Raw genomic sequence first — 27,501 nt, forward strand, 5'->3', positions numbered from 1 at the left:
AGGGTGGAGAATACCCGATTACGCTCCGCGCAAACTACAACACGATGAGATGCGAGATTAAATGTACATACAGAATAAACTTTGGCAAGCCCAACAGCATTGGATCGCTGCTGGGATTCTCGTCGAAGCGTATGCTGCAACCGCGAAGATGGCACGAATCGAACATGTCGATCAACATAATGAATGTAAACGTTATCCGCGTAGAGTGTAACGTGACCGCGGGCGCGTACAGCAACGGCAAAAGCACACGATACACGAATTTTCACCGAGCGTGCCACCAGGATATAAGATATCGGAGAGGCCTACGCAGATCATTTACCTGCCGATCACGGTACGGAGCATTACGGATTTAACGATACGCGTCGTCGACCAGAACGGACGATTGCTCGATTTTCGCGGAGAGGAGATCACCGTCAGATTGCACGTGCGACAGCGACAGCGAGCGTGAGATGCTCGTATTGAACGGAGCGGAGCGCACGCAGAGAGATAACGCATTCTTTACAAAGCTGGTAACATCACCGCTCGATAACGCTTGCTCATCCAACTGCGTCAGCAAGAAGAAGCTCAGTGCGTCGAACGTTAAATTTTTACAATCTTTGGGATTCGTGGTGCGCAACTTTTAAGATGACTGATATCTTAAACATTAAAGATGAGCCGATCTTTGACGATCGCATCGTCAAGATTGAGACTCACACGTACAATCCGTTCGCTAATACAACATTTGGGTACAGTGACGAAATAAGAATACCTATACAGCAACAGGATCTGTACACACTGCCGTACGAAAGCTTTCTATATGTCGAGGGAAAACTGACGAAGAACAAAGCTGTCCAAGATGCTCATGTGGCATTGGCAAATAATTGTGTCGCGTTCATATTCGATGAGATTCGATATGAACTCAATGGTGTGGAGATTGATCGTAATAGAAATGTGGGTATAACTAGCACGCTCAAAAACTATGTAACAGTGTCATCCGACAGAAGCGTGATTCTACGGAATGCCGGCTGGGATGCGCAGACTACTGCAACCGGATATTTTAATTTCTGTGTACCGCTCTACGTACTGCTGGGATTTTGCGAAGATTACAAACGCGTGGTGATTAACGCTCGTCATGAGTTGATTTTAATACGAGCGCGCAACGACAACAATTGTCTGACGGGAGATCCGGTGGTAGAGCCAACGCTCGAATTATTCAAAGTACAGTGGCGAATGCCGCATGTGTTATTGAGCGAGATAAATAAGTTGTCGATGTTGCGCGCTTTGGAGAGCGGACGATATCTGAGCATGGCTTTTCGCTCGTGGGATTTGTACGAATTTCCACTCTTGCAGAGCACAACCAAACATTCGTGGGCCATCAAGACGGCTACTCAGCTCGAGAAGCCGCGCTACGTTATTTTCGCTATGCAAACAGGTCGAAAAAACATCATGTCCGAGGATGTAAGTCGATTCGATGATTGCAAATTAACCAATGCGAAACTTTACCTGAATTCGGAATGTTATCCGTACGATGACTTGAATCTGGATTTTGACAAAAACAGATGTGCGATTCTGTACGAATTGTACGCGCGTTTCTGCAAGGGCTACTACGGATACGAGTATCTCGAGCCGAGTCTCACCTTTACAACTTTTTTACGTTATGGTCCATTCGTGATCATTGATTGCTCTCGACAGAACGAATCAATCAAGAGTGGCACCGTGGACGTGCGATTAGACTTTGAATGTAAAGAGGATGTACCTGCAAATACAACAGCCTATTGTCTCATCATACACGATCGCGTGATTCAGTATAATCCATTGACCAACGTTGTGCGCAAAATCACCTAAGTGCACCTCTAACACGATAAGATCTACGATACGACCACAATCGACTGCAGTCTTCTCGACAACATGCTCATGCCAACGTTCGTGGATCTGCAAGGATTCATCGTTAATAAGAAATTTATCGTGAAGGAAGTGGCGGTGTTGAAACAGGGGACCGTTCTCACGCATTACATTTTTACGAGTCCTGTGCCATGGAAACTTTTGACAAGATCCGACAGGTTTTGCGCCTCCTGGTTGATTGCTTATCACCATGGATTGCAATGGGAAGACGGGACGATCCCGTACAATGAGGCGAAACGTCTGATCACAGCAGCTGTATTTGAAGATGATGCTATCGTGTACGTTAAGGGACGCAAAAAACGAACGTGGCTGTGGAACTTGCTTTTGGACGATGAGCGAGAACGTATTTACATTGAGACCCTGGATGCAGTTTACGAAGACATGGAATCTTTATCTAATCTAGATGTTACTAATATTATACGATGTGGACAACATGTTAAGAATTGCGCGTTACAAAATGTTTTGAAAATATATAACTGGTGGTTGCAAAAGAATTTTTTAAATAAAAATACATTAACATATTTATTATGTATTTCTTTTCCCTTCCTTTGTAATGTATAAACGTATGTATAAACGTACGTATGTGTGTATAAACATATGTACGTATGTATAAACGTATGTGTGTATAAACGTATGTATAAACGTATGTATGTATGTATGTATGCATAAACGTATGTATAAACATATGTATAAACGTATGTATAAACATATGTATAAACGTATGTATGTATGTATGTGTGTGTGTATAAATGTATGTATAAACGTATGTATAAATTCGTGATAAAGAAAATATGTAGAAAGACTTGATAAAACGTGTCGCAACATGTTCGAAATTTTTGGAAAAGAGGGGGAGAACCTATCTTCTCTCATCGACTCCAGAAGTATTACCATTTACACGGATGCAGTCAGTCTTACGATACCCGCTTATACGAACGGTCGAAAAAAAAAAAAAAAAATGTACGCTAAAGAGAACAGTGCATCGTGTGATGTGAAGAAGGAATATAACATGTAAGTTCCAACGTTCTATACATAAAAGAAACGTTTTTTAACATTATGTATGTACACAGTACGGAGCATCGTGCAGTGCGTTTACTGAGCAGACGTTACGATCTGACGAATACGGGCTACAAATTTTTAGAAATTGGAATCAACGTTGGCCCACCGAGTTACGTGGAGATCGTCCTTGGAGATCATCGCGGACACGAATTATCGCTATCTCTCGAAACATGGAAGAGTCTCTACGAGCAGCGAGGAAATATTTATAAGCTGTTTCGAAATAAATACAAGGATAATTTTATAAGCGTTGGACCGCTAATCATCAGTGTTTTCATGCTGAACTATGCTACGGTCGTACGTCTCGATTCTTCATCGGTACGCATTATGATGACCGAAACGACGCTACGCCGTATGTTTGACTTTAATGGGTGTGTCGATGTAACATTCGAACGATTAGCTCGACTCATCGATATGGTAGATACCAAGTATACGCGATTCTCCAACATCGCATCTGAGAACATTATATGTGATAGCGACATTTTCAATGGACAGCAGCTCATTGATTGTGAATTGTTAGCTTTAGTTTTTAATAAGTATGAAAACCGATGTAATAAGATGTAAATAAAACATTTTTGTTCGCCTTATTTCATGTGTATTGTCTTTTACTTCCCATCCTTTGCCTCGACGCGCCAGGAAAAACCATAAAAATTGAAAAAACTGTATCATACAAAAGAAACTCATACTCTATTAATTCTTCCATCCTTTCTTCACTCGTAGCACGCGCGCTCTATCTTTCTCTAACATGCAAGCCTTTCATCGATTGCGAACTATTAGCTTTAGTTTTTAATAAGTACGAAAACCGATGTAATAAGATGTAAATAAAACATTTTTGTTCGCCTTATTTCATGTGTATTGTCTTTTACTTCCCATCCTTTGCCTCGACGCGCCAGGAAAAACCATAAAAATTGGAAAACTGTATCATACAAAAGAAACTCGTACTCTATTAATTCTTCCATCCTTTCTTCACTCATAGCACGCGCGCTCTATCTTTCTCTAACATGCAAGTCTTTATTATAAGCGATTCTCCAACATCGCATCTGAGAACATTATATGTGATAGCGACATCTTCAATGGGCATCAGCTCATCGATTGCGAACTATTAGCTTTAGTTTTTAATAAGTACGAAAACCGATGTAATAAGATGTAAATAAAACATTTTTTGTTCGCCTTATTTCATGTGTATTGTCTTTTACTTCCCATCCTTTGCCTCGACGCGCCAGGAAAAAATCATAAAAATTGGAAAACTGTATCATACAAAAGAAACTCGTACTCTATTAATTCTTCCATCCTTTCTTCACTTATAGCACGCGCGCTCTATCTTTCTCTAACATGCAAGCCTTTATTATCGATACATTTTTAAAGAAAAGAAAAATATGTCATGGTCAAATTCAAACCTTTATTATCAATGCATTTTTAAAGAAAAACATGGTCTAATTTTGATAACAAGAAAAGGAGCCCTATTGTGTAGGAGCCCTATTGTGTAGGAGATTAGACCTTTCACCCTCTTTCCCCCGCGTTAGGTATTCCCCGCGCCAACAAGTACTTCCCCGCACCCCGCATTCCCCTCTAGCCCCATGGCTTAGAACCCGCCTAGTATATCTACTAACGCCCACGATTATCGATCGGTAATAGGCAATCATTGATCGCATGTATCGCCTGGTTCAAAGGTCTGAAGGAATCTGTGTGCGCAATATTCGTACGCGCCGGATACGAACTCCATTGGCGCGAAATCGAAACGGCGTTCGGAAGCCATATTCTGACGGGCGCGGTGATAAACTCTAAACATCTCGAGCCTCGCCGATTCTTCGAAGATGCGAGCGAAATTGTGCTCGAGCATGCATAGTGTAATGTATTATAACTCTATAAAATATGACTCTATAAAAATAAACAGTGTTCAATGGTAAGTTCGTGCCGGATGATAAACGCGTGAATAAAAGTATCGCCTCTCGGAACTTCGAAGTCTTTCGATACATCGATTTGCGCAAGTGATATGTGTCGTCGAGCCTACTCTAGCATCGCTGGAAGAGTTTCAGGAACGCGATAGCGGATGGACATTATCGCGAATACTAAATTTGACGATGAATGCGAACAAACACAATCCTCTGCGCGCGAGATACATCAAACTTCCATGAAAAATTATGCTAAAGAGAGCGGTAATCAGTGTGCGTTCGACGGACAATACATGTTTCACATGGTCTGTTATTGCCGCTCTACACCCGGCTCAAAAAAATGTGGAACGGGAAATTTCGTATCCGCATTATACATCGGTTCTAAATCTCGCGGACATTGACTTTTCAATGATGTTGAGTCAAATTAAGAAATTTAAAACTTTGAATGACAACATCGTCATTTCCGTCAACGTCTATACCAATGAGACGGGGATCGTATCGATATGACTCACCGAAAAAGGAGCAAGCCCGTAAATTTCTTGTACGTGGAGGATGACAACGTGAAACATTTTGCATTCATTAAGAATCTATCTCTCCATTAGTCAGCTCACAAATTAATAAAAAAAGAACATAAGAAATTCCTGCGATAAGTATGTGAAATAATAATAATAACAATAATAATAATGATAATAAATGTGCGATTTTTTTTTCAAATGTCTGTACTACTTCAGCTCGAGTGCAAAATTGGAAATCTACAGCGAGGACTGTAGAAAACAGAATAATTACGTAATCAGACTACCAAGCGAAGACGAAAAATAGCTGAGCTTCGCCAACTATTGCAGGAAGAAGCGTGTCCTATTCGTTGTCTACGTCGATTTAGAGTGCACATTAGAAAAAATGGATAAGAATCCTGAATCGACTACGTATACATACATATATCATCATCAAAGTGTTTAGCATCGGGTATTACGCATTGTTCCTATGACAATACTTTATTCATGTATCATTTTCGCCGCGATAAAGACTTAGAGCGTGATTTGGGGAAGAATTCAGAAATTTGGCGCACAGTGTACAGTCTGTAATTTCAGCTAACGTACCCAAGGCAGATTTCACGCGAGATAATTGGCAAAAATTCAACAACGCTACGCACTGCCACATGTGTGAGAAACCGTTCGCGAAAGACAATACGCGAGTGCGCAATCATTGCCATCTTACGAGGAGATACAGGGTCCCGCGCATTCAAACTGCAAAAAAAATTATAAGGATGCGTTTCAAACCCGTAACGTTTCATAATTTATCCGATTACGACGCTTATTTCATCATCTAGGAAATTGCCACCGCGTACGAAGGACACGTTGATCTTTAATCGATAACTAAAGAAAAATATAATCATTTACTAAACATGTCGATAGTACTAAAAACGATAAAAACAATTGCAAACACTTACGTTTCATCGATTTACATAGATTTTTTGCTTCTAGTTTGGACAAATTGGCATCTTTCTTAGTAAAGGTAAACTACGGACACTGCAACGCGAATTTTCCAATTTGTCAGAAGAAAATTTTAATCTTTTGACACGAAAGGCATTTTTTCGTACGAGTACATTGACTGCGCCGAAAAGTTGGAGGAGCTGTGTTTACCGCCTCGTGAATCGTTGTATAATTCATTAACGTAAGACACGTATCTGAGAACGATTACGCGCACACCGTCAATGTGTGACAGCGGTTCTCCATCCAAACGCTCGATAAATATAACTTATTAACTGAAAACAGATGTTTTGTTGTTGGCCGACGTTTTAGAAAATTTCCATAATAATTGCGTCGCAAGTTACAGGATCGACCCGCGTACTATTACATCATCCGAACATCCGTGGGATGCCATATTAAAGCACGGTGTATCATTTGAAACTGCTCACAGACATTGACATGGTAATGTTTATGGAGCGCGGAATACGCAATAGTCTGAGCCAGTGTTCAAACAGGTACGCGGGAACCAACAACAAATACATATCGTCATATGATCCATTAAAACCATCATCGTACTATGATGTTAACAATCTGTACGGTTGAGCAATGTGTCAACCATTATCTTACACTGATTTTCGATGGGTTGACAATATACAAAATTTTAACGTTACGATTATCGCGTTAAATTCACCGACAGGCTATATTCTCGAGTGGACGTGGAGTACCCGCAACAACTTCATGATGTGCACACTGACCTATTCTGTCCGACGCGTGAGAAACCACTCGGCAAGCGCGATGACAAGATTCTCGCAATATTATGCGATAAATGCGTTACATCATACATTATCGCAACCTGCAGCAGTGTACTCGTCACGACCTTCGTATCGCAAAAGTTCACCGTATATTGCAATTCGGGCAATTTCCATAGCTACACGATTATATAGAGTTAAACACAAAATTTAGAACTTTGGCCAAAAATGATTTTGAAAAAAAATTATACAAACTTATGAATAACGCAGTATTTGGCAAAACTATGGAGAACACGATCGCGTCGACGTAAAGTTATTAACAAAATACGAAAACAGACACGGTGCTGAGGCAATGATCGTGAAACCAAATTTCAACAGCCGTAACGTTTTTTCGGAGAATCTGGTCGCGATAGAACTGCGTAAGCTTGAGGTGAAGTTTGAAAACCCGATTCGTGGATATGTGCATCCTCGATATATCCAAGATGTGTTTGTATGAATTTCATAACGAGTACATGGCACTACTGTTTCGCGAAAAATGCAAACTTATGTATACCGATATTGATAGTCTCATACACCATGTAGAATGTGATGATGTCTACAATTTCATGAAACACGATATAAGTAGATATGACATAAGCGATTACTCGAGCGACAACGCGTACGACATTCCGCTTGCAAATAAAAAAGTTCCTGGCCTTATGAAAGATGAGAACAACGGTGCCATCATGGCCGAATTCATTTCTCAGAGCAAAAATGTATGCCTTGCGTGTAGAAGAGAAGAAGGATACGAAGAAGGCAACCGGATGTCAAGAGCAAAGTTATAGCGAGGTCTATAACGTTCGAGGATCATACGTGGTGCTTGAATGATGCAATCAAAATGACGCGCAGACAGTTGTGTATAATATCCACAAGATGTACACGATATTAGAAAAAATCGCTTTAAGTCGACACAACAATAAGCGATGTATCATGCCAGATTCCATCGACACGATGGGAGCATCACCGATGTAAATAAAATATATTTGTATTGTATAATATATATACATATATATATATATATATATATATATATATAACATGTATAATATGTATAATATAATATAGTACGATCAATAAGTTCTTAGAAAATTTGTCAGAGGATACTCGCAGTGTTATGTTACATTACTTTTTGACAGGTAACATCTTTCAGCTAATTACTGTCAAATTTTGAGTGGAATTCATCACGTGGTTTCATTTCTATGGACGATTAAAGCGAACAACTTTTGTATTTTTTGCAAAATGGAAAAAAACGAGTTTCGTGCAGTGATCAAACATCTACATATAAAGGTTTAACGCCGAAAGAAATCAAAGCCGAGTTGGATAATAATCATACCACATCTGCACCAACGTTTGCGACTGTATACAATTGAGTGAATGAATTTAAACATGGTCGTACATCCACATGTGATGCACCTCGTTCGAGACGTCCAATTGAGATTGCTATGCCAGGAATTATCGATAAAGTCCACGATATTGTTTTGGTTGATCGACGAGTGAAAGTGCGCGAGCTTGTTGAGGCCACAGGCATATCACATGGCACAGTGATTTCAATTTTGCACGAACAATTGGGTATGAAAAAGCTATCGGCAAGATGAGTGCTCACGCGTTTGCTCACTGTGAACCATAAGTGCGACGATTTCAAAATAATGTTTGGAGATGTTTCAATGTAATCCAGATTTCTGCGTCGATTACTGTGGACGAAACATGGATCCATTATCGAGACGAAGGAACAGTCAAATGGACTTCACCGGGTGAACCAGCTCTGAAGAAGGCGAAGACCGTGAAGTCGGCCGGAATGATGATGGCCACAGTTTTTTGCATGCGGTATAATTCATATCGATTACCTTCCGTCGAAGCAAACAATCAATGGCGATTACTACGCAGTCTTATTGGACCGTTTCAACAACATTTTAAAGAAAAAACGTCCCCATTTGGTAAAGAAGAAAGTGCTCTTCCATCAAGACAATGCACGGGTTTATACGTGCCTGGCACCGATGGCCAAATTCAACGAATTCCACTACGAATTGCTTCCCCATCCAGCATATTCGCCAGATTTAGCTCTCTGCGACTATTTCCTGTTTCCAAATCTGAAGAAATAATAGTCCGGAGGAAAGAGATTCACTATCAGAGAGCAGCTCATCGCCGAAACAGAGGCTTATTTTGAAGGGTTGGACAAATCATATTATTCGGACGACTTGAAAAAGTTGGAGAATCATTGGATCAAGTGTATCGAGCTGAAAGGAGACTATGTTGAGAAATAAAAATGAATCGATCAAAAAAAATGTGTTTTACTATGTTTTTCTAAGAACTTATTGACTTGCCCTCGTATGTATAATATGTAAATACAATATGTATTTGATATTTATAATATGTATAATACATATTTATATTTTTTTGTAATAAATATGAGTTTTACAACACAGTGTCTTTATGTATCCACGAATTGTGCGAATTGTCAAATCTCAACCACGTAAACCTCGTTCCCCCTCTTGCGTAACATCTTTTCAACGAGAGGCACATCGGGATTAGCGACGCTGTGCAATTCGTATTCGTAGAATCCTCCAGCAATAGTCTCTCCGAGAGAATCTTTTAGAAGATATGTCACTGGATTTGTTTGTTACACTTTGATAATTTTAAACACCTCCGTATTCGGCGTGTAACCTTTATCAAAGACTGTTTTGAATTTGCTCGCGCGTACCGAATCATCCACTTTGTATCGCGCGAGTGCGGTAATCTTTACGCGATTGTAAACCGTGATTAAGAGCTTGTCGGCGATCGCGGGAGTAACGTCGACGGGACACATACTAATAGTTCGATGCTTACGTGCGTTGATAATTTGATACGAGATGAGGCAGGATGTTGATCCATTTGTTATTTAATTGTGCGTAAATTGTTTCCACATATCGTTCTTCAACGTACGATTGAATTCCACGATTGAGATCTACATTATAGAATACATAAAATAATGGTTGATGTTGCGCTTCTTCAAGAGTTTCTGCACATCCAAGTTATAAAATTCCTTCCCTTTGTCAGTTTTTGCAAATTTTTCGGACATCTGCCATCGTTTCGAATTATTTTTGCGATCGCCTTCGTCACCTCGTTCCCGCTCTTTGCTTTGAGTGGCTCAGTCCATGCGTGTTTACTCAGCACATCGATAACAATGAGAATGTAGTAGTAACCTCTGTTGAATCACGTAAGAATGCATCTCGACCACATCCGCCTGCCACAAGTCATCGTATCCGTGTACTGTGATGTGCCTTCGCGGAAAATGTCTTCTCACCAGAGTGTGCAATTCATCAACCAGCAGACGTTTCTCAGACATTGCGAATAATTATTCGACACGATGCACTTCTCGAATCATCTTTTCAAGTTCGTTTAGCATAACTTGCACATTATTTTGTAAGGCTACAATCTTCTTCTCGATTTCATTCAGACGATCTTTCAAATCTTGAACACTCTGCTGCACGTATCGTTTGTTTGCTGAGTCAACATCAACCGGTAGCGCTACACGTCGAATTTTGCACGACTTTGTGTCAAAGTTGGCTGCGGATATGCAAAGATCACGCACGCATAATTTCTGTGCAATCCATGCCACTGATGGTGCGATTCGCTTCCTCCTCCAAGCGATAGTCTAAACTTGTTGATCGGCATTGCGATGTCAACTGAACGACGTGTGTAGAACGAGATTAATTTATAATCAGAATGGCTTCGCAAAGCTTTTCGATAATCGACAGAATCTCGTTGTCATGACCATTGTGACCCGCCAGGCGCGAGGCCTCGAGCAATCACAGACGATCTACAATTTCGTTGGGATCGTCCCAATGGATATAGTCGATCTTGTTATCGTTTAGTGTCATCGTACGCAGACGTAAATCCACTCTTTTGTTTATTTCTGTTCCTTACTAACTTTTTTACCCGACACCAATGACGCTATTATGTTCTTATACTTGTATCCCTTATTATTATCCCTCCATTACTTGACTCGGGCTATAATCGCGCCGGTGAGCATTTGTCGTCAGCAGAATGCTCCTGTAGATCTGTACGTCATCATCTGTAGATATTTTCGTTGGAAAATTTCATGAAAATTAAGTCATGCAAGCCCAGTGTTCCATCGTATCTTTTCCATCTATAATTATATCGTCCTTTTTGTGATACGTTCGTCACCAAGCATCGCCCCCTCGTCGCTGAAATAAACTTCATATACGATGTCTACTCGTATATTGATGGCTTTCTTATCGCTCAGGATCGCTTTCAGATATTTCTGACCCAACGGATCATAGTTTGTGTGCAGCTTTTTTTACCCCTCAGATGTTTGAAGCAGGTGTCGAATAGATGTTACGAACGGTTCATCGGCATCATAGCACGAAAATTTCTTCGACGGTAGGAATGAGGTCATACGATAAATCGCGCGGTTGTACAATATTATTTCAGATACTTCGTTCAAAGTGGATGGTACGGTTTCGATTAACTCATTGATTTCACAGACGTAAAAGCCTGTATTGTCATACAAAGTACTCGATTGTTTTCTTTTGAGTTTTAGTTCCTCGTTTTCTCTCGAAAAGAATGTTTTAGTCATGACAGAATCCTTGGAGCAGTCAACGGTGTTTTTAATAATCTGTTTCAGCAGGTCGATAATAAGTTTGAAATGTCTCTCCATGCGATGTCCTCCTCCATTTTACCAGTCTTCAAAACGCGGTATTTTTTGCGAATCGAATCGCTCGTTTCCGCAATCTCCTTAGCTCTTCTCACGATCTTGCTGTTGTCCACCGATCAACTGATCACATTACCATATTGCAGTCATTAAATCCTTTTCTGTACCGCCCATCGGTAAGTACACTGTCCTCGTCAATCACTAGAAATCTATACTTTTGCTGTCAACATTTACGACATAAATCGCAGAAACCCTTATAGGACATATCGATATTTACGTGATCGTTGTACATGCGTTTCAAATTGATACCATCCTGAACAGGATCAACAAATTTGCATTGTCGCGTATAAAGGTTCTACATTAATTGCAAGCCGGTCGCAAGTTTGTTGCGACAGCCAATCTGAAGCTTGCATTTTGAAATCAACATATTGGCTGCCGGAATTGGCTTAAAGTGCTTCAGTATCTTTGCGTCTGACAAAGATAGAAGCAGTCGACGTCTGCGTGTCGTCCCATTGCAAAGTACTCTCCTATCGCGTCTTGCTTATCGCATGCCACATCATCAAAGATAAAAGTGGAATTCGGAAGCGTCTTGGTGGAATGACATCGCTGTTATTTATGAAACAATAACCGATTTCCTCGATCGGTGTTAACAAATTCGCATATCGATATTTCGATTGTTACAGCGATTTCGAGTACACGTGCACGTTCTCGAATCGTACGCTGTAAAATTTTCTAACAGGCTTATCAGCACGTTTATCTTGTCACAATTTGACGATCCACAGACGACAGCACGTATAGAGGCCTGTAGCATGTCGCCATGCCTGCGCGTCTCTGTATCGGTTGCACTTTGTCGTTTAGATTCGTCACTTTGATCGCCCGCACGAACCGCATTTTCTCTTTTCACAAAATACTGAAAACAATATCGCGAGCCTATTTATAGAACTTTGTAGAAATCGATTAGTAATCAAAATGTGTCTCGCTGTGTCGGATGATCTGCACAATCAAAAGAACTGAAATACATACCAAAAATTATACATACTGAAAACTGCTGCGAGAGTTTGAAAATAGATCTATTGTAGGACAGATTACCAGAACATATAGAGCAGATTCGGAGGAATGACGATACCGGTCGGTGATTGAAGCATTACAATTTATCGAGTCATTAAACGCATATCGACAGTCCGGCGCCTCTGATAAAGAATTGTCGTCAAGCAAATGTCGTCAAGAGGCAATGTTAAATCGTGCAATAAATGAACTTCCTTTCGAACTACGCATTCCCGGATAGTTTTGCGGTCCGGGAACGCAATTGGAGAAGCGATTGACTAGAGATAATCAAGGAATTAATTTATTGGATGCTGCGATTTGCGAACATGCATATTCGCACAAAAACGATCTCGGTGAACGACACGCGGTTGACAATATATTCGCCGAGAAGGCGCGGAAACGCATTACCGTGAGTGATTCTTCTCTCAGAGAGCAGCCACAACAATTTGGACAGCTATGAAGGTCAAAATGAAGATTGGTATGAGTTTTGTTGAAAACAAGGAAGAAGAGCATGCGGATACTTCCGATGGCGAAACGCGGTAGCGTCCTGTCTGTTCTACCACCGTTTGGCATTCTCAGGTCATTGGTCGATCACGCGGCGAGATTTCGCTAAAACAGTAAACGATAACAAAGCGGCGCAGCGTCAGCTGAAAGAACATCATAATCGCGTCATGGAAGGCCGCGTTTATCTAGCTCCCTACAAGCGCGGACAAAGTATCGCGCGTAAAAAAAAAACATCGATGAAACGTTAAAAATGCCGAAAGGAGTACCTACCGATGTACAACTGTAAACCGTATGCGTATTCCGTATTTTAAAAGCATCTTTATACGTACTACCGGTCAAAGGAGTACGTCAAAATGATAGCGTAAATCTGAACAATACCGAGGGATCCAGTACGCATTGAGTAACGTATGCGAAAACAAGAAATCACGTCATGTACTTTGATAGTTTTGGCAACCGCCAAAGGCGAATTTGAAGGCGTATCTGGCAAACAGTGTAATCGAGTACAATCGCATGCCTTATCAACGTTACAGTCAGAATAATTGCGAGCAGTTATGTCTATAGTTTCTACGAACGGTTGACAAGCAATTTAAGGACCGACATTGCATTGTTTAACTCAGTGCTCGTTTGAAACATGTCGCTGATGTTTACGCTGACCGGCAAGAGTAGCGTCCTCAATGTGAGCTACTTTTCAACGATAGATTTGAGTGACGGCGATTATGAGCTCGGTCTGACAAACTTTACAACGTATTACGTATACTCTAGCCAATGTAAATTCAATAAACAACAAGTTTTACTATAGCAACGAGGAAATTGTCATTCTCGAAGGATCGTACGAACTGCGTAATATAGATCAATATCTGAAATTTTACGTTCTCATGATGCGAAGGATAAGGAGAATGAAAAATTCCCGCTGGTTATTCGCGCCAACAATACGATGAGAAGTGAGATCAAATGCGCCTATCAGATAAATTTTGCAAAATCTCATAACATTGGCTCGCTGCTGAGATTTTCATTGAATCACGTGCTGGAGCCGACAGTGGCACGAATCGGACATACCGATAAATATTATCAACGTGAATATCATACATATCGAGTGCAACGTGATCGTGGATGCGTACAGCAACAATAGTTGCGTGCACACGATATACGAATTTTCGTCGAGCGTGCCGTTTTCCCGTTTCGGGAAAGATATATAAGATATCGGAAAGGCCGACGCAGATCATTTACTTTCTGATCATTGTACGGAGCATTACGGATCTGACCATTCGCTTGGACCAAGATGATCGATTGCTTGATTTTTGCAGAGAAGAGATCATAGTTAGGTTGCATATACGTCGGTGCTAATGTGAGATGCTTGTGTTGAACGAACAGTCAAAACAGACGAAAGATACACATTTTATGAAAGACTACACCTGGAAAGAAACTCACTGCGTTCAACATTGCATTCTTAAAATCGTTGTGTTTCATCGTACGAAATGACTAATATCCTGAATATTATCGGTGAGCCGATCTTTGACAATCGTATTGTCAAAATTGAGACTCACACATACAATCCGCCAACATTACGTTTGAACATAGCGACGAGATATGGATAACCATACAGCAGGATTTATACACGTTGCCGAGCGACAGTTTTCTCTGCATCGAAGGAAGATTGACGTGAAGAAGAAAAACGATCAGATGTCGACGATCCTTGGAAATAATTGCATGGTGTTCATATTTGATGAAATTTGATATGAACTCAACGGTGTAAAGATTGACCGCAACAGAAATATTAACCAGTCAGAATTACCAGTATCATCAAGATACTATATATCAATGATGACAAAGCTTTGATTGCGCTGAATGCAGGATGGAACTCTAGATCTACGAAAGAAAGACAATTTAATTTTTGCGTGCCGCTCAACATGCTATTGGACTTTTGCGAAAATTACAAACGCGTAGTCGTCCACGCTCACCACGAATTGATTTTGATACGAGCGCGTAACAATTACAATTGCTTGGTGGGAACTAAGCAATTGCGACGGAGCCAGAGATTGAATTATTCAAATTGCAATGACGGATACCTCACGTTGCGTTAAACAAGATGAATAAATTATCAATGCTGCGAGCATTGGAAAGCGGTCGCTATCTGAGCATGAGTTTTCACTCGTGGAATCTGTACGAGTATCCTCTGTTATAGAATACAATCAAGCATTTATGGGCTATCAAAACAGCGACTCAACTTGAGAAGGTGCTATATATTATCTTTATGCAGACCGATCGAAAGAATGTCACGAGATGTTAACGTGTTCGACGATTATAATTTGAGTAACGTGAAAGCATATCTAAATTCAGAATTTTATACGTACGACTTAACGTACGATTTAAATCTGGATTTGGCAAAAAGTGATACGCCGTTCTGTTTGATATGTATACGCGTTTTCATAAAGCATATTATGGAATCAACTACTTCGAAATGCTGTTCAACGTGCTTACGTTTATCGAGAAAGAGCCTTTTGCGGTCATTGATTGCTTGCGAAAATGAATCCATCAAGAACACCACTGTGGATGTACGCATAGAATTTGACTGCAAGGAGAATGTGCTTGCTAATACTACCGTCTATTGCCTCATCAAACGATCGTGTAATCGAGTACTGTCCGTTGTTTAACGTAGTGCGCAAGATTATGTAAATTGCAAGATCAGCAAGTATTTAGAATTTTAAAGAGAAGAGAAAAATCAGAGTGAAGCACAGTTTTGAAGAATTACTTGTCATGGTTATCAACATTTGTGCAAGGATCTGCAAAGATTCGTCGTTAATAAGAAATTTATCGTCAAAGAAGTAGTGATATTGAAACAAGGAATCGTTCTCACACATTATATTTTTATGAATACCGTGCCATGGAAATTTTTGACAAGGTCCGACAGGTCTTGCTCTTCCTTAATTAAGCTTTCCCAATTAAGTGCTTATCATCATGGATTGCGATAAGAAGACGGGATGGTCCCGCACAGCGAGACAAAAGATCTGATAGCTGTATTTGAAGATAATGCTATTGTGTACATGTGAGAAACGAACGTGGCTATGGAGGTTGCTTCTGGACGATGAGCGAAAATGTATGTACATGGAGATTTTGGATACAGTTTACGAAAACATGGAATCTTTAACTAATCTGGATGATTGTAATATTATACGATGTGGAAAATATGCAAAGAACTGTGCTTTGTAAAATGTATAATATTTAAAATATTTGACTGATTGCGATGTCAGGAAGAATTGTAAAATTTTTTAAAATGTATGTTATCTCAAATTAATATGTTTTTATTTCCGCTACCCTGACCAGTAGACATTTAAGTAAATATATAGCAGAAGTTGAAAATGGACTGATAACGGTCTGATAGCTATTTAAAAGCTGTTTATAACTGTTAAATATCAGTCTGATAGTTGTTTATAGCTGTTAAATATCAATCTGATAACTGTTAAATATTAGTCCGATAGCTGTTAAATAGATACAGGGTGTGTCATCAAAAGGACCTCGCACTAATCCTATATGAAATTGGGTTTCGGTGAAATCAAATAGTTTTCTCATATATATAGCCGATGACCTGCTAAACAAAACATATAAGTTTTAGCCCAAAAAAACAGTTTTCGTGTTTGATTCACCTAAAATTGCTGATATTTCACCATAAAATGCTCAATAACTTTTAAACGGCTGACCTAAAATAGATAAAATTATAATGTTTTGAAAAGATCTCAACAAGGGCTATAAGAAAATAAAAAAAAAGTGGGGGATCTCTCTAAAAAAATCCGTGTGGACGTTGTCATGACCTTGGTGACGTCATCCAAAGTCAAACTGATGAAACAGTGGTTAGACCTTTTTAAACTCTATAACTTTTATCTAATATATTTTTTTATAAAACTTATAATTTTCGAGATATTTTGCCGTCTCGGAACATTTTATATTCCTTATGATTATACCATGATGCTACATATAATTATATTCCACATAGAATTACATACTATCATATATACAATAAGTCAAGTAAGAGCGTGGTCGATCAGCGTGGTTGCACCATTTCATGTTATTAGCTTTGAGATAGGTTTAAATAGTTTCGTATGATATATCTAAACCTTTCTGCTTCAATTTTGCTTGTCCTTGATGCAGTGTTAAGCCAGGATTCCGCGAAAACAGATTCACTATTTTTTTATCGTCTTTTTTGTTCACTTTGCATATCAAGCCACATTCCGGTAAAGCATCGACATTTTTTGCCACATTATATCGCTGCACCCACTTCTGTACGAATGATTTCGACTTTTTCATATATTTAGCAGCCGCTAATTGTGACATTTTTGGGTGAGTGCAGAGGAACACAGCTTCATACTAATGGAAGATTAAATTTCTTAGAAACAACGGTTATTATTGATGACAATAGAATTATTTTCGATAAATATCATAAGTCAATCTCTCGAGGAGATTCCTCAATTTTTATTCTCATCATCCGATTTGTCACAAAAGGGATGTTATAATTGGTGTTGATAGAGATTATATTACTGTCCCATTCATAATTTCATCATAAGAAATTGACTGAGGCTATTAATATTTTTAAAATAATTGATACCCTTTAAATTTTGTCTTTTTGACATAAAAAAAGATTAAATTTTTACATTTACAATAATAATAATATAGACATTAATTTAAATAAAAAAATCAAGGCCACTCAAAAATACTTTACTTTAGCTTATGCTAAACGTGTTTGAAGGTTTCTTACACATAGCTTTCAAACTTGGTTGCAAGCTATCTTATTCAATTCCCAATACTTTGAAAAATTGCATCAAAAGAGGAAAAGACCAGCTGGACTTTCTCTCCCATCAGAGTGTGGTTTATAAAATACCGTATGGAGATTGCAAAATTAATTACCAAAAGGAGACTAAATACTAGACTAAAAAAACATATGTCAGACATAAGAAAAAAATCGGGATCTCCTTCAGTTTATTACGGACCATAGAACTATATGTAATTATAATTTCAATTGAAATAATGTTAGAATTTTAGATAGTGGACCATACTATAATAAACGTTTAATTTCTGAAATGGTTCACATTAAGAGACAAAAACAGGCAGAATGATACGGAAGCATGACCAGACTCTTATCTTCCGATCGCACAATCTTTTTCCTCCTCTTAATTTTCCTCTTCCTATTTTATCTTCTCCGTACAGTTTCTTTAGTTAGTTTCCTATTTTATATTTCTAAACATTTTTTAAATGATTAAAATTTATTAAATTCAGCTTTATCTATTTTACCTATTTTATGTTTTGTACATGTATTTTTTTTAACTCCGTCTTATTTATATGACCGAATTTTATATTTTATATATTTCACATTTTTTGTTGATAACTAACTTTTTACATTTAATTCTTATATAATTCAATTTTACTTATAGAATCCGATTTAACTTTTCATTAGAAAGATTAATCAGTAATTAGTTTACTTAATGACATTATCAGCGAAATATTGTATTTATATTTGGTAATGTATTTTGTAATCGAACCATGGCGTATATTCAGTATCTATTTTTGATTAACCACATATATGCAGTGATTTATACTCAGCGATATTTTATAAAATTGAATACTTGGCGTAAATCCAGGATCTACTTTCCGTCGATTACATGTATTCAGCGATATCTTAGGGTTTGAATTCATGGCCTCAACGACCAAGATTATTTGCCACTCACTTCTCAATTTGAATGACTCGCTGAATAAAATAACCAACAAACGATCAACTTACCTGTAACACACAGAAAACTCGAAACGGTGTAAATAGCTGTATATATATTGTACACTGTATGCGCACTGATACGGGTATGCAACTTCCGCTTTTGCCTCAATTTGACGGACCAATCACCAATGATTAGCCTATTAGTCGTACTCTTATTATAGATATTCTAACTTGGTCCAAGTGCGTTCTTTTTCGTTTCGCGCATGCGTATAAAATGTATTACTGAAAGAGAGGATCGAAAGAGAGAACGAGGAACTGAAATGTAAGCTTACAGTCAAGTCAGCGAAGAGAGTCTTGTATATGCGCTGTGACGAGCGCGAACAGGAACGGACGTGTTTCGTCTCAGGTGTTGCGTCATTTCAAATTTTTGTTAGTCCGCCAAGCTTCGTACTTTTGATCCCTTCTCTTACGGATACACTTTACATGCATGCGTGAAACGAGAACGCACCTGAAAGAAGGTAGAGTACCTATAATATTGTAATAATATCGAGGGAGTAACCACTTAATGAAGTCATGGAACAAGATTCCCGATATTATTATGAAATCTTTACGAAATCCTTATGTAATTATTTTGCAATCAGCTGTAATTATGAAGTCAGATGAAATCATGCGTAATCAGAAATCATAATAAAATGATATATAATCAACAGAAATCATTGTGATTTTCTGTGAAATCACTGGAAATCATCATAAAATCTGTGATGAAATCATGTGTGATCATCATGAAATCTGATGAAATTAGTATGAATAATTCTAAGGTAACAAAATATAAACAATATATGCAGCGATGATTTATACACAAGATGTTTTATAGACAAGTGTCACGATATATATTCGGTTGCGCTTTTTTGTATGTACATATAGAATTCTAGGGATGCGTTCCAAATTTGTGCATAGAATAGTCCCAAAACGCAATAGATGTAGTAAGCTTTGAGCCATAAGATATTAGTCAATCATAGTCGAGAATAATCAACCATGATTGGTTGATTTCTTATAGTTTAAGGCTTATTACACCTAGGATGTGTTTACTTTTTATGCTTTACACGCTGTAAGCTTCATTCTATCTTTATTACTGGCGGAAAAAGAATAAAATAAAGCGTGTGAGCGTAAAAAGTAAATGTACCCCTATTGTGTTATGTTGTGGACTGTTCGAAACTTATGCACACAAGCGCGACATACATATGACTCAGCACTTAGGTCTGCCACAGACAAAATTTCTGTAACAGTAACCTTAGAACGTGAACTTAAGCCGATGAACCAATCAGGATATTGCTTTAGATCTATGTACTCTAATGAAAATAGAAATAACAGTAAACTTATCCATAAGGCAAGTTTCAACCGGTAGAAATTCGCCTTATTTCCATTTCCGTTAGATTACATAGACTTAAAGCAATATCTTGATTGGCTCATCGGCCTAAGTTTATGTCTTACGGTCACTATTGTGGAATTTTGTGTGCAGCAGCCCTTACACACAATATGTGATAACCTCAACTGCAGTGATGCCATTTCAGAGACGTTTTAGTCCGCAAATACAATAGAATGGCCTTAAAAAATTGATCAATCACAGTCGAATGTGAAAAGAATAATCGACTATGATTGGTCAATTCTTTAAGACTTAAGGCTTACTACTCTCTTGCGTTTGCGGGGTTACGGCATAGATCGAGCATTGCCGTATGCCAGACAAGGATATCGATAGCTGGTGCATGCAAGGAGGAAATACAGTTAGATTTTTTGTTTTCTTTCTAATAGACGAGTGGTAGGAACGTTAAGGAGAGAAAAATGAAAAATCCAATTGTGTTCCTTCATCCTCGCAAGTGCCGGCCATGTTTTACGTCGCTCGGAGTGCGTTCCATTTCATGCATGATGTGTATATGTATTATTTTATCCCTATTGTTCACTAAATATTAAAGAAGGCTAAATGATATTGTATATTGGGTCATCTAAAAAGTATCCGCAGTTTTTTGTCACTAGATGGTGTGGACCATCAACACCATCTAGTGATAAAAACCGCGGATACTTTTTAGATGACCCAATATCACGGGAAATGTGTAATCATATGAAATCAGTTGTAATCAAATGAAATCATTTGTAATCAGATGAAATTATATAAATCAAATGAAATCATGTAATTGGTGAAAAAATATTTCAGCTAGTGATTATCCCCTCGAATAATATGGCCAACAGGGTAACGATCGTGATTGATCCGTCAAATTGAAGCAAAACCAGAAGTTCCCCTGTGTACCCTCAGTGTACACGAATCATTCGATAAGTCTGATAAATCTTTATGAGTAAAAATCTTTTTAACATGACATCTGGAAAGTATCATTCTTTAAACTCTTCCAGGTCAAATTTCAATCAGAATTGATGCATTGTTCACGTTTAGTAATTGTTTAAAGCAAGCGAGAAATTAAGCAGTTGTCGCGTATAAAAATAAAAAAGGAAACGAATTCCATGCAGAATTAAATGGATAAGGAATAAAGTGGATGAAGAATCAATTCCAAGCCCAATTCTATAATTTTGAATAGAATTCATTTTTTTTTATTTTTGTACACAACTGCAAAATTTTCCACTTGCTTTAAATGACTACAGAACGTGAATAATGCATCAATTCTAGTTGACATTTGAAAGGATTTAAAGAGTGATAATTTTCACATGTGTCACATCATCAAATGGATTATTTTATAAAGATTTACCAGACTTATCGAACGATCCTCGTACAATGCATCATTTACATAGCTATTTACTCTGTCTCGAATGAGTTTTCTGTGGGTCAGAGATGAGTTGTTCGTTTGTTGATCATTTTATTTGGAGTCATTTAAGAGAAGGAGAGTTCGGTGACAAATGGATTGTAATGGAATTATATATTCTTTTAATAAAATAAGAACGTGAATTGCTTGTATAGTCATTATAACTTAACCTTTTGTTTGTTAATTTGATTTTAAGATGCCTTTTCATGCTGATGCTCGATGCTTATTTTCAGCGTCAAAATAGGTTACGTGATCAAAATTGATGCTTGATATTTGTCAATTTCTATCCTTTAGAGCTACAATGCCTAGCAGATTATTGCACAAACTCTAGGAAAAAGAGTTTGAAGATATGTCATTTTTTTCGAGACAAAAAAACGAAAAATTTAGGCTGAAAACACAGGATGACAAGACTGAACTCTGTCTAATACTTCAGTGTTATGTGAGGTTAGTAAGAACTTGCTTTTGTGATTTTTCTAATGTAAATAAATTATTAAACGATACATATTTATATTATTCTAGATATATTTTAATGCAGAAATGTGGACTGAATCGAAAATTAGAAACGGCAAGGGTATTCTGAAAAAAATGCTATTCCAACTGTTTCGTGGACTCGTACTTCAGAATACACAGAAAGGTGTATATAGGATGTATTGATTTATTATTTTGTATTATTATGCAATTCTATTGTCACTGATAATGTTTTGGATGTAAATTGACAAATTGTATATCGTATAATAAAAAATATACCCAATAAAAAATTAAATATATTCTTAAAAAGGTAATACTTCTAAAATCCTACTTTTAAGCTTATTCATTTTTATTTATTTTTAAACATTACTATTTATTTTTAAACGAATTTAACTTTCATTCTATTTATATTTACCTCTAGTGTTATTCTTCTTTAATTTATTCATTATAAAATCATTGGCTTGTGTGTAATCCGAAAACCTTGATATGAGCGTAAGAAGTTATAGGATTTTGATTCTTAAACCTATCCATAGCGTTCAAGACTGAATCCCATCTTATTTCAACGTATCAGTTAACAATTATAATTTGCCATAAAAGATTATTGGGTTTCTTCTCAAAAGCTTACATATATAAATTGTTCATGATAACGTGATGATGTATTGCTATATAAAGTAATAATTTAAATTAGTGAGAATTTAAACAAATTAAAATGTTGCAAGATTTCGATTAATATCTACCAACAAAGTTATTACTACCAACAAAGATGATAATAATTACAGCGCATAAGTACAACAAGCAGTATTAAGATCAAAACTCAAAAGATATAAATTGTGTCATGTTCTTCCGTGTTTCTTGACGACTTATTTGAAACTGATACAAGTAACGAAAAAATCGACAATTGTGAATGGTGAGGAAATTCAAAGGAGAGGGAAAAGATGACAGGAAACATTCAGGAAGGCGAAAGTGCTTGTATAACGAGAGAGTATATTTCTGGTAAAGATTCTGTGTCACTTTGTAAATTAAGTCCATTCTTTTGTCTTTTTATAAAAATCATCTCGGAAGTCAATTTTTTGTTATAAAATGGTTTCCTATCTAAAATTCTTGTTCTAATCAAAATTATGATTAAGTGAAGTTCGGTGATTAGATATGACACTTAATGAGCCTGATTTTTTATTAATATCCGACGAATGCTCAGCGATTCTTGTTTTTAATTGCCTTTTTGTCTGGCCATGTATGATGCATCATAATCATGACATGAGATCCTATAGACAACATCATGATGTGCTGCTGTTTCAAGAGTATCCTTTTGTATTTTTTTCAGAGTGTTCGGAATTGTGCAAACTTTAAATTAACTTCTGGCTATGGTGGAAAAAGATTCCGAGATGATCTTAACAAAAAGTACAGTTAAGGGCTTATTATAATCTCTCACTTAATTTTTAGTGGTGTTCCTATTGTTAGAATAGAACTTAATTCGTATTTGAATTGAAGAGAATATAAAAGGGAGAGGATATCCGTTTCTTAACAAAACTTGTATCATATCAATAATATTCTTAAAATAGAATTTCGGGTGGAATAAAAAGAAAATTTTGTCAAATAAACTAAAAATTATACCTCTTTTATGACAAACAGGATGTTGTGAATGGAAATTAAGACATCTTTCATATAAATGTAGGTTTTTTTATAGATATCAAATATAATTCTATGCTCGTCAACAATAAGGCTTACAAAAGGCTTCTAAAAAATTCAGGTTATTGTCATTGCCGATTTCAAGCGTGAATTGAAGGCGTTGGAAAATTAAAAACTTCTAATATTCTATTTAAACTGTCTGGAGGAGCAGCGAATAATATATCGTCTATCTAAAGTAAAATAAAGTATTGGGAGTACAAATTAGTTCGGTCCGTTTTTTTGTGTTCAAAATTTCAACACAAACGAATGAACAGATTAATTAAAGTATTGTCCATCGCTGGCTATTACTTTTTCCCATCTTTCAGGCAATTTTCGAATTCCATCTCGAAAAAATGACTCGTCTTTGTAGACGATCCAATTTTGGAGCCAATTTTCGATTTCTGCGAAAGAAGTGAATCGGTGACTTGCCAAATCCTTCGGAACAATCAGTAATCAGAAGGAGCAATGTCCGGAGAATACGGCGGGTGTGGTAAAACATTCCATTTGAGCGTTTCTAAATATTTTTTTACGACTTTTGCGATATGAGGCCGAGCGTTGTCATGAAGAAAAATAACTTTATCATGTCTTTGCTCGTATTCCGGCCGTTTTTCTCGCAACGCACGGCTCAAACGAATCAATTGTAGCCGATACCGATCGCCCATAATGGAATCGCCAGGTTTCAGCAGCTCATAGTAAACAACACCCTTTTGGTCCCACCAGATACAGAGCATAATCTTCGAACCATGAATGTTCGGCTTTGGTGTTGATGTTGAGATCGATGGCAACGATTGACTGGGCTTAGCGTAGTATTTTTTCTTCTTGGAATTATCGTAGAATATCCACTTTTCATCTCCAGTTACAATCCGATGCAAAAAAAATTTTTCTTTGTTGTCTTTGAATCAGCTATTCGCAAATGAAAAATCGCCTTTCAACGTCTCTCGGTTTCAATTCATAAGGCACCCAATTTTCTTGTGAATTATTCCCATGGTTCTCAATCGTGAAACAGCTTGTTGAGCTACTCCCAATGATTCTGCAAGCTCCTCTTGCGTTTGACTCTGATCTTCTTCGAATAATGCCTCTAATTCTTTGTCTTCGAATTTTTTTGGCTGTCCAGAGCGGAGCTTGTCTTCAACGCTGAAATCTCCATCCTTGAAACGTCAAAACCATTCCCTACATGATTTATCAGTTGGAGTAGTGTCACCATAAACTTTGATAAGCATTCGATGGGCTTCAGCTGCACTTTTCCAAGCAGAAAATTATAAATCCCCTCCCGCAAAAAATGCTGTTTGGTTAACACAAAGTTCGACATTTCAAACAGTAAAAATCAAGGTTTTTGTTTGAAACTCAAAGCGATATAAACTGAATATTATTAACAGATGTCTAACCTATCTGAAAACGTCAAAATCAGCTGTCACTATGAACCATTCACAACAGCCGGAGCCATCTTTTGGAAAAAACGGACCGGACTAATTTGTACTCCCAATATTTAAAGCATCTAAAGTATCTAAAGTAAAAGAGTAAACAACACGGAAATAATTGGAACGCTTTTTCGCCCACTACTACATGGGCTGAAAAGTCCCGGGATTTTTCAATAGGTGGCGCCACTAGAAAATGAACATGATTCATTTCGAGAGGTTCATCTGTCACTAATTTATGTATGAAGTTTCATGACATTTCGTTCATTCGTTTACAAGCTACAGTCGTTTAAGTGGCGTTACTTTCGCCTTCGTAAAAAAAATGGAAAAACAGGAATATCGCATCTTGATCAAACATTGTTTTTTGATGGAAAAAACTTCTGAACAATCATTGAAATGGTTGCAGAAATGTTCCCACATCTGCCCCTTCGAGAACAACAGTTTATCGGTGGTTTAGTGAATTTAAAATGGGTCGTACAAGCACCGAAGACGCACCTCGCTCTGGAAGGCCAAAAGAGGCTACGAATGCGGAAATCGTAAAGCAAGTGCATCGAATCGTTTTGAGTGATCGTAAAGTGAAATTGTGCGAGTTAACTGAGGCCGTGGGCATCTCAAAAGAACAGGCGGGATACATTTTGCACGATGTTTTGGAGATGAAAAAGCTATTGGCACGATGGGTGCCGCGTTTGCTGACCATCGACCAAAAACAGCAGCGCGTTGATGATTCAACGGCCGGTTTGGCGTTGTTGCAGCGTAATCGAGCGGACTTTTTTCGACGTTTTGTGACGATGAATGAAACGTGGATCCATTACCATACGCCTGAGTCCAATAGGCAGTCTGCAGAGTGGCTGAAAAGCCACGAAAGCCGACCAAAGCGACTACCAAAAGACTAACGCTCGGCCGGGAAGGTTATGGCCTCCGTTTTTTGGGATGCGCATGGCATAATCTTCATCGATTACTTGCAGAAGGGAAGAACAGTTACGGGAGAGTATTATGCAGCGTTATTGGACAAACTGAACGACGAAATAAAGAAAAAACGGCCCCATATGGCGAAGAAAAAAGTTCTGTACTATCACGATAACGCACCGTCACACACGTCCTTGAAAGCGATGATCAAATTGGACCAATTACGATTCGAATTGGTTGCTCACCCACCGTATTCTCCAGACTTGGCACCCAGCGACTATTATCTGTTCCCAAAGCTCAAGCGGTAGCTCCAGGGAAAGAGATTCACATCGAATGAGGAAGTCATCGCGGAAACCGAGGCGTATTTCGAAGGCTTGGACATTTCGTACTACAGAAAGGACATCGAAATGTTGGAAAATCGCTATACCAAGTGTATCACCCTCGAAGGCAACTATATTGAGGAATAAATATAACTTTGCCCAAAAAACGCTTGTTTTCATTAAAAATCCCGGGACTTTTCAGCCCATGTAGTATATTCACTATCTCTTTTCATACATTTCATTATTAAAAACAGCAATGAAGCACGTAACCAAATGGAAAATAGCTTCCAATTAGTTGACAAGCTAAATAAAATTTATTTTGAGACTGACTATCAATTGGCCTCTTTAGATATTGTTTCGCTTTTTACTAACGTACCAGCAGAATTGATAATTGAAAATATTGAGAGCAGATGGGAGAATATTTCGAAAAACATAAAAATTCCTAAAAAAGAATTTTTTATAACTATTAAATTAATATTAGAATTCACCTATTTTTCCTTTAATAAGAGATTTTATAGACAAATTTTTGGTTCTCTTATGAGCTCCATTGTCACCGATTGCAGCAAATAAAGTTATGGAAGATTTGGAAGAAAAAGCGTTCTAATTATTGCATAGTGTTTTGTTTACTAATTATTGTTTACTCTTTAGATATGTAGACGATATATTACTCGCTATTCCTCCAGACAGTTTAAATTGAATATTAGAAGTTTTTAACTTGTTCCAACACCTTCAATTCACTCTTGAAGTCGGCAATAACAATAGCTGAATTTTTTAGAAGCCTTTTGTGAGCCTTATTGTTGAGCATAAAATTATATTTGACACCTATAAAAAGCCTACATTTTCTGAAAAATATCTGAATTTCCATATACAGCATCCTATCTGTCATAAAAGAGATATAATTTTTAGTTTATTTGACAAAATTTTCTTTTTATCCCACCCGAAG

General features: G+C 37.7%; 4 protein-coding genes and 1 long non-coding RNA gene across 9 annotated transcripts; all 5 read left to right on the top strand.

The window, feature by feature from the left end:
* The first annotated feature begins 264 nt into the window (after positions 1-264).
* LOC147908919 (uncharacterized) lies at positions 265-1,959 on the top strand. Its single transcript, XM_087407657.1, has one exon. The coding sequence runs from the start codon at positions 625-627 to the stop codon at positions 1,822-1,824; it is 1,200 nt and encodes a 399-aa protein (XP_087263783.1). The 5' UTR covers positions 265-624; the 3' UTR covers positions 1,825-1,959.
* LOC147908920 (uncharacterized) lies at positions 1,888-2,814 on the top strand. Its single transcript, XM_087407662.1, has one exon. It carries the CDS (start codon positions 1,888-1,890, stop codon positions 2,440-2,442), a length of 555 nt encoding a protein of 184 aa, XP_087263788.1. The 3' UTR covers positions 2,443-2,814.
* LOC147908921 (uncharacterized) lies at positions 2,705-5,424 on the top strand. Its single transcript, XM_087407661.1, has 2 exons — positions 2,705-2,889; positions 2,949-5,424. Exons 1-2 carry the CDS (start codon positions 2,705-2,707, stop codon positions 3,496-3,498), a joined length of 735 nt encoding a protein of 244 aa, XP_087263787.1. The 3' UTR covers positions 3,499-5,424.
* A 13,949-nt stretch (positions 5,425-19,373) lies between these two features.
* LOC105152132 (uncharacterized) lies at positions 19,374-22,855 on the top strand. 5 transcript variants are annotated; one of them, XR_846908.2, is made up of 3 exons: positions 19,374-19,495; positions 22,079-22,228; positions 22,304-22,851. It is a non-coding gene; the product is annotated as an uncharacterized LOC105152132 (long non-coding RNA). The 5 variants fall into 5 exon arrangements; XR_015545765.1 differs by lacking the exon at positions 19,374-19,495 and adding an exon at positions 20,534-20,879 and having other exon boundaries at positions 22,304-22,854; XR_015545764.1 differs by lacking the exon at positions 19,374-19,495 and adding an exon at positions 20,921-21,222 and having other exon boundaries at positions 22,304-22,853.
* Positions 22,856-25,799: 2,944 nt separating this feature from the next.
* On the top strand, positions 25,800-26,225 carry LOC105152133 (histone-lysine N-methyltransferase SETMAR). The gene has a single exon (XM_011066227.1). It carries the CDS (start codon positions 25,800-25,802, stop codon positions 26,223-26,225), a length of 426 nt encoding a protein of 141 aa, XP_011064529.1.
* The last annotated feature ends 1,276 nt before the right edge of the window (positions 26,226-27,501 follow it).

This window comes from Acromyrmex echinatior, chromosome 7 (assembly GCF_024713525.1).
Source record: "Acromyrmex echinatior isolate Ae372 chromosome 7, ASM2471352v2, whole genome shotgun sequence".
NCBI classification, from domain to species: domain Eukaryota; kingdom Metazoa; phylum Arthropoda; class Insecta; order Hymenoptera; family Formicidae; genus Acromyrmex; species Acromyrmex echinatior.

Excerpts from the sequence above, each read along its gene's own strand:
- LOC147908919 (XM_087407657.1), top strand. The coding sequence starts at position 625 with ATGACTGATATCTTAAACATTAAAGATGAGCCGATCTTTGACGATCGC.
- LOC147908920 (XM_087407662.1), top strand. The coding sequence starts at position 1,888 with ATGCTCATGCCAACGTTCGTGGATCTGCAAGGATTCATCGTTAATAAG.
- LOC147908921 (XM_087407661.1), top strand. The coding sequence starts at position 2,705 with ATGTTCGAAATTTTTGGAAAAGAGGGGGAGAACCTATCTTCTCTCATC. Across the intron at positions 2,890-2,948 it reads GTGAAGAAGGAATATAACAT|TACGGAGCATCGTGCAGTGC; the intron begins GTAAGTTCCAAC and ends GTATGTACACAG.
- LOC105152133 (XM_011066227.1), top strand. The coding sequence starts at position 25,800 with ATGGGTCGTACAAGCACCGAAGACGCACCTCGCTCTGGAAGGCCAAAA.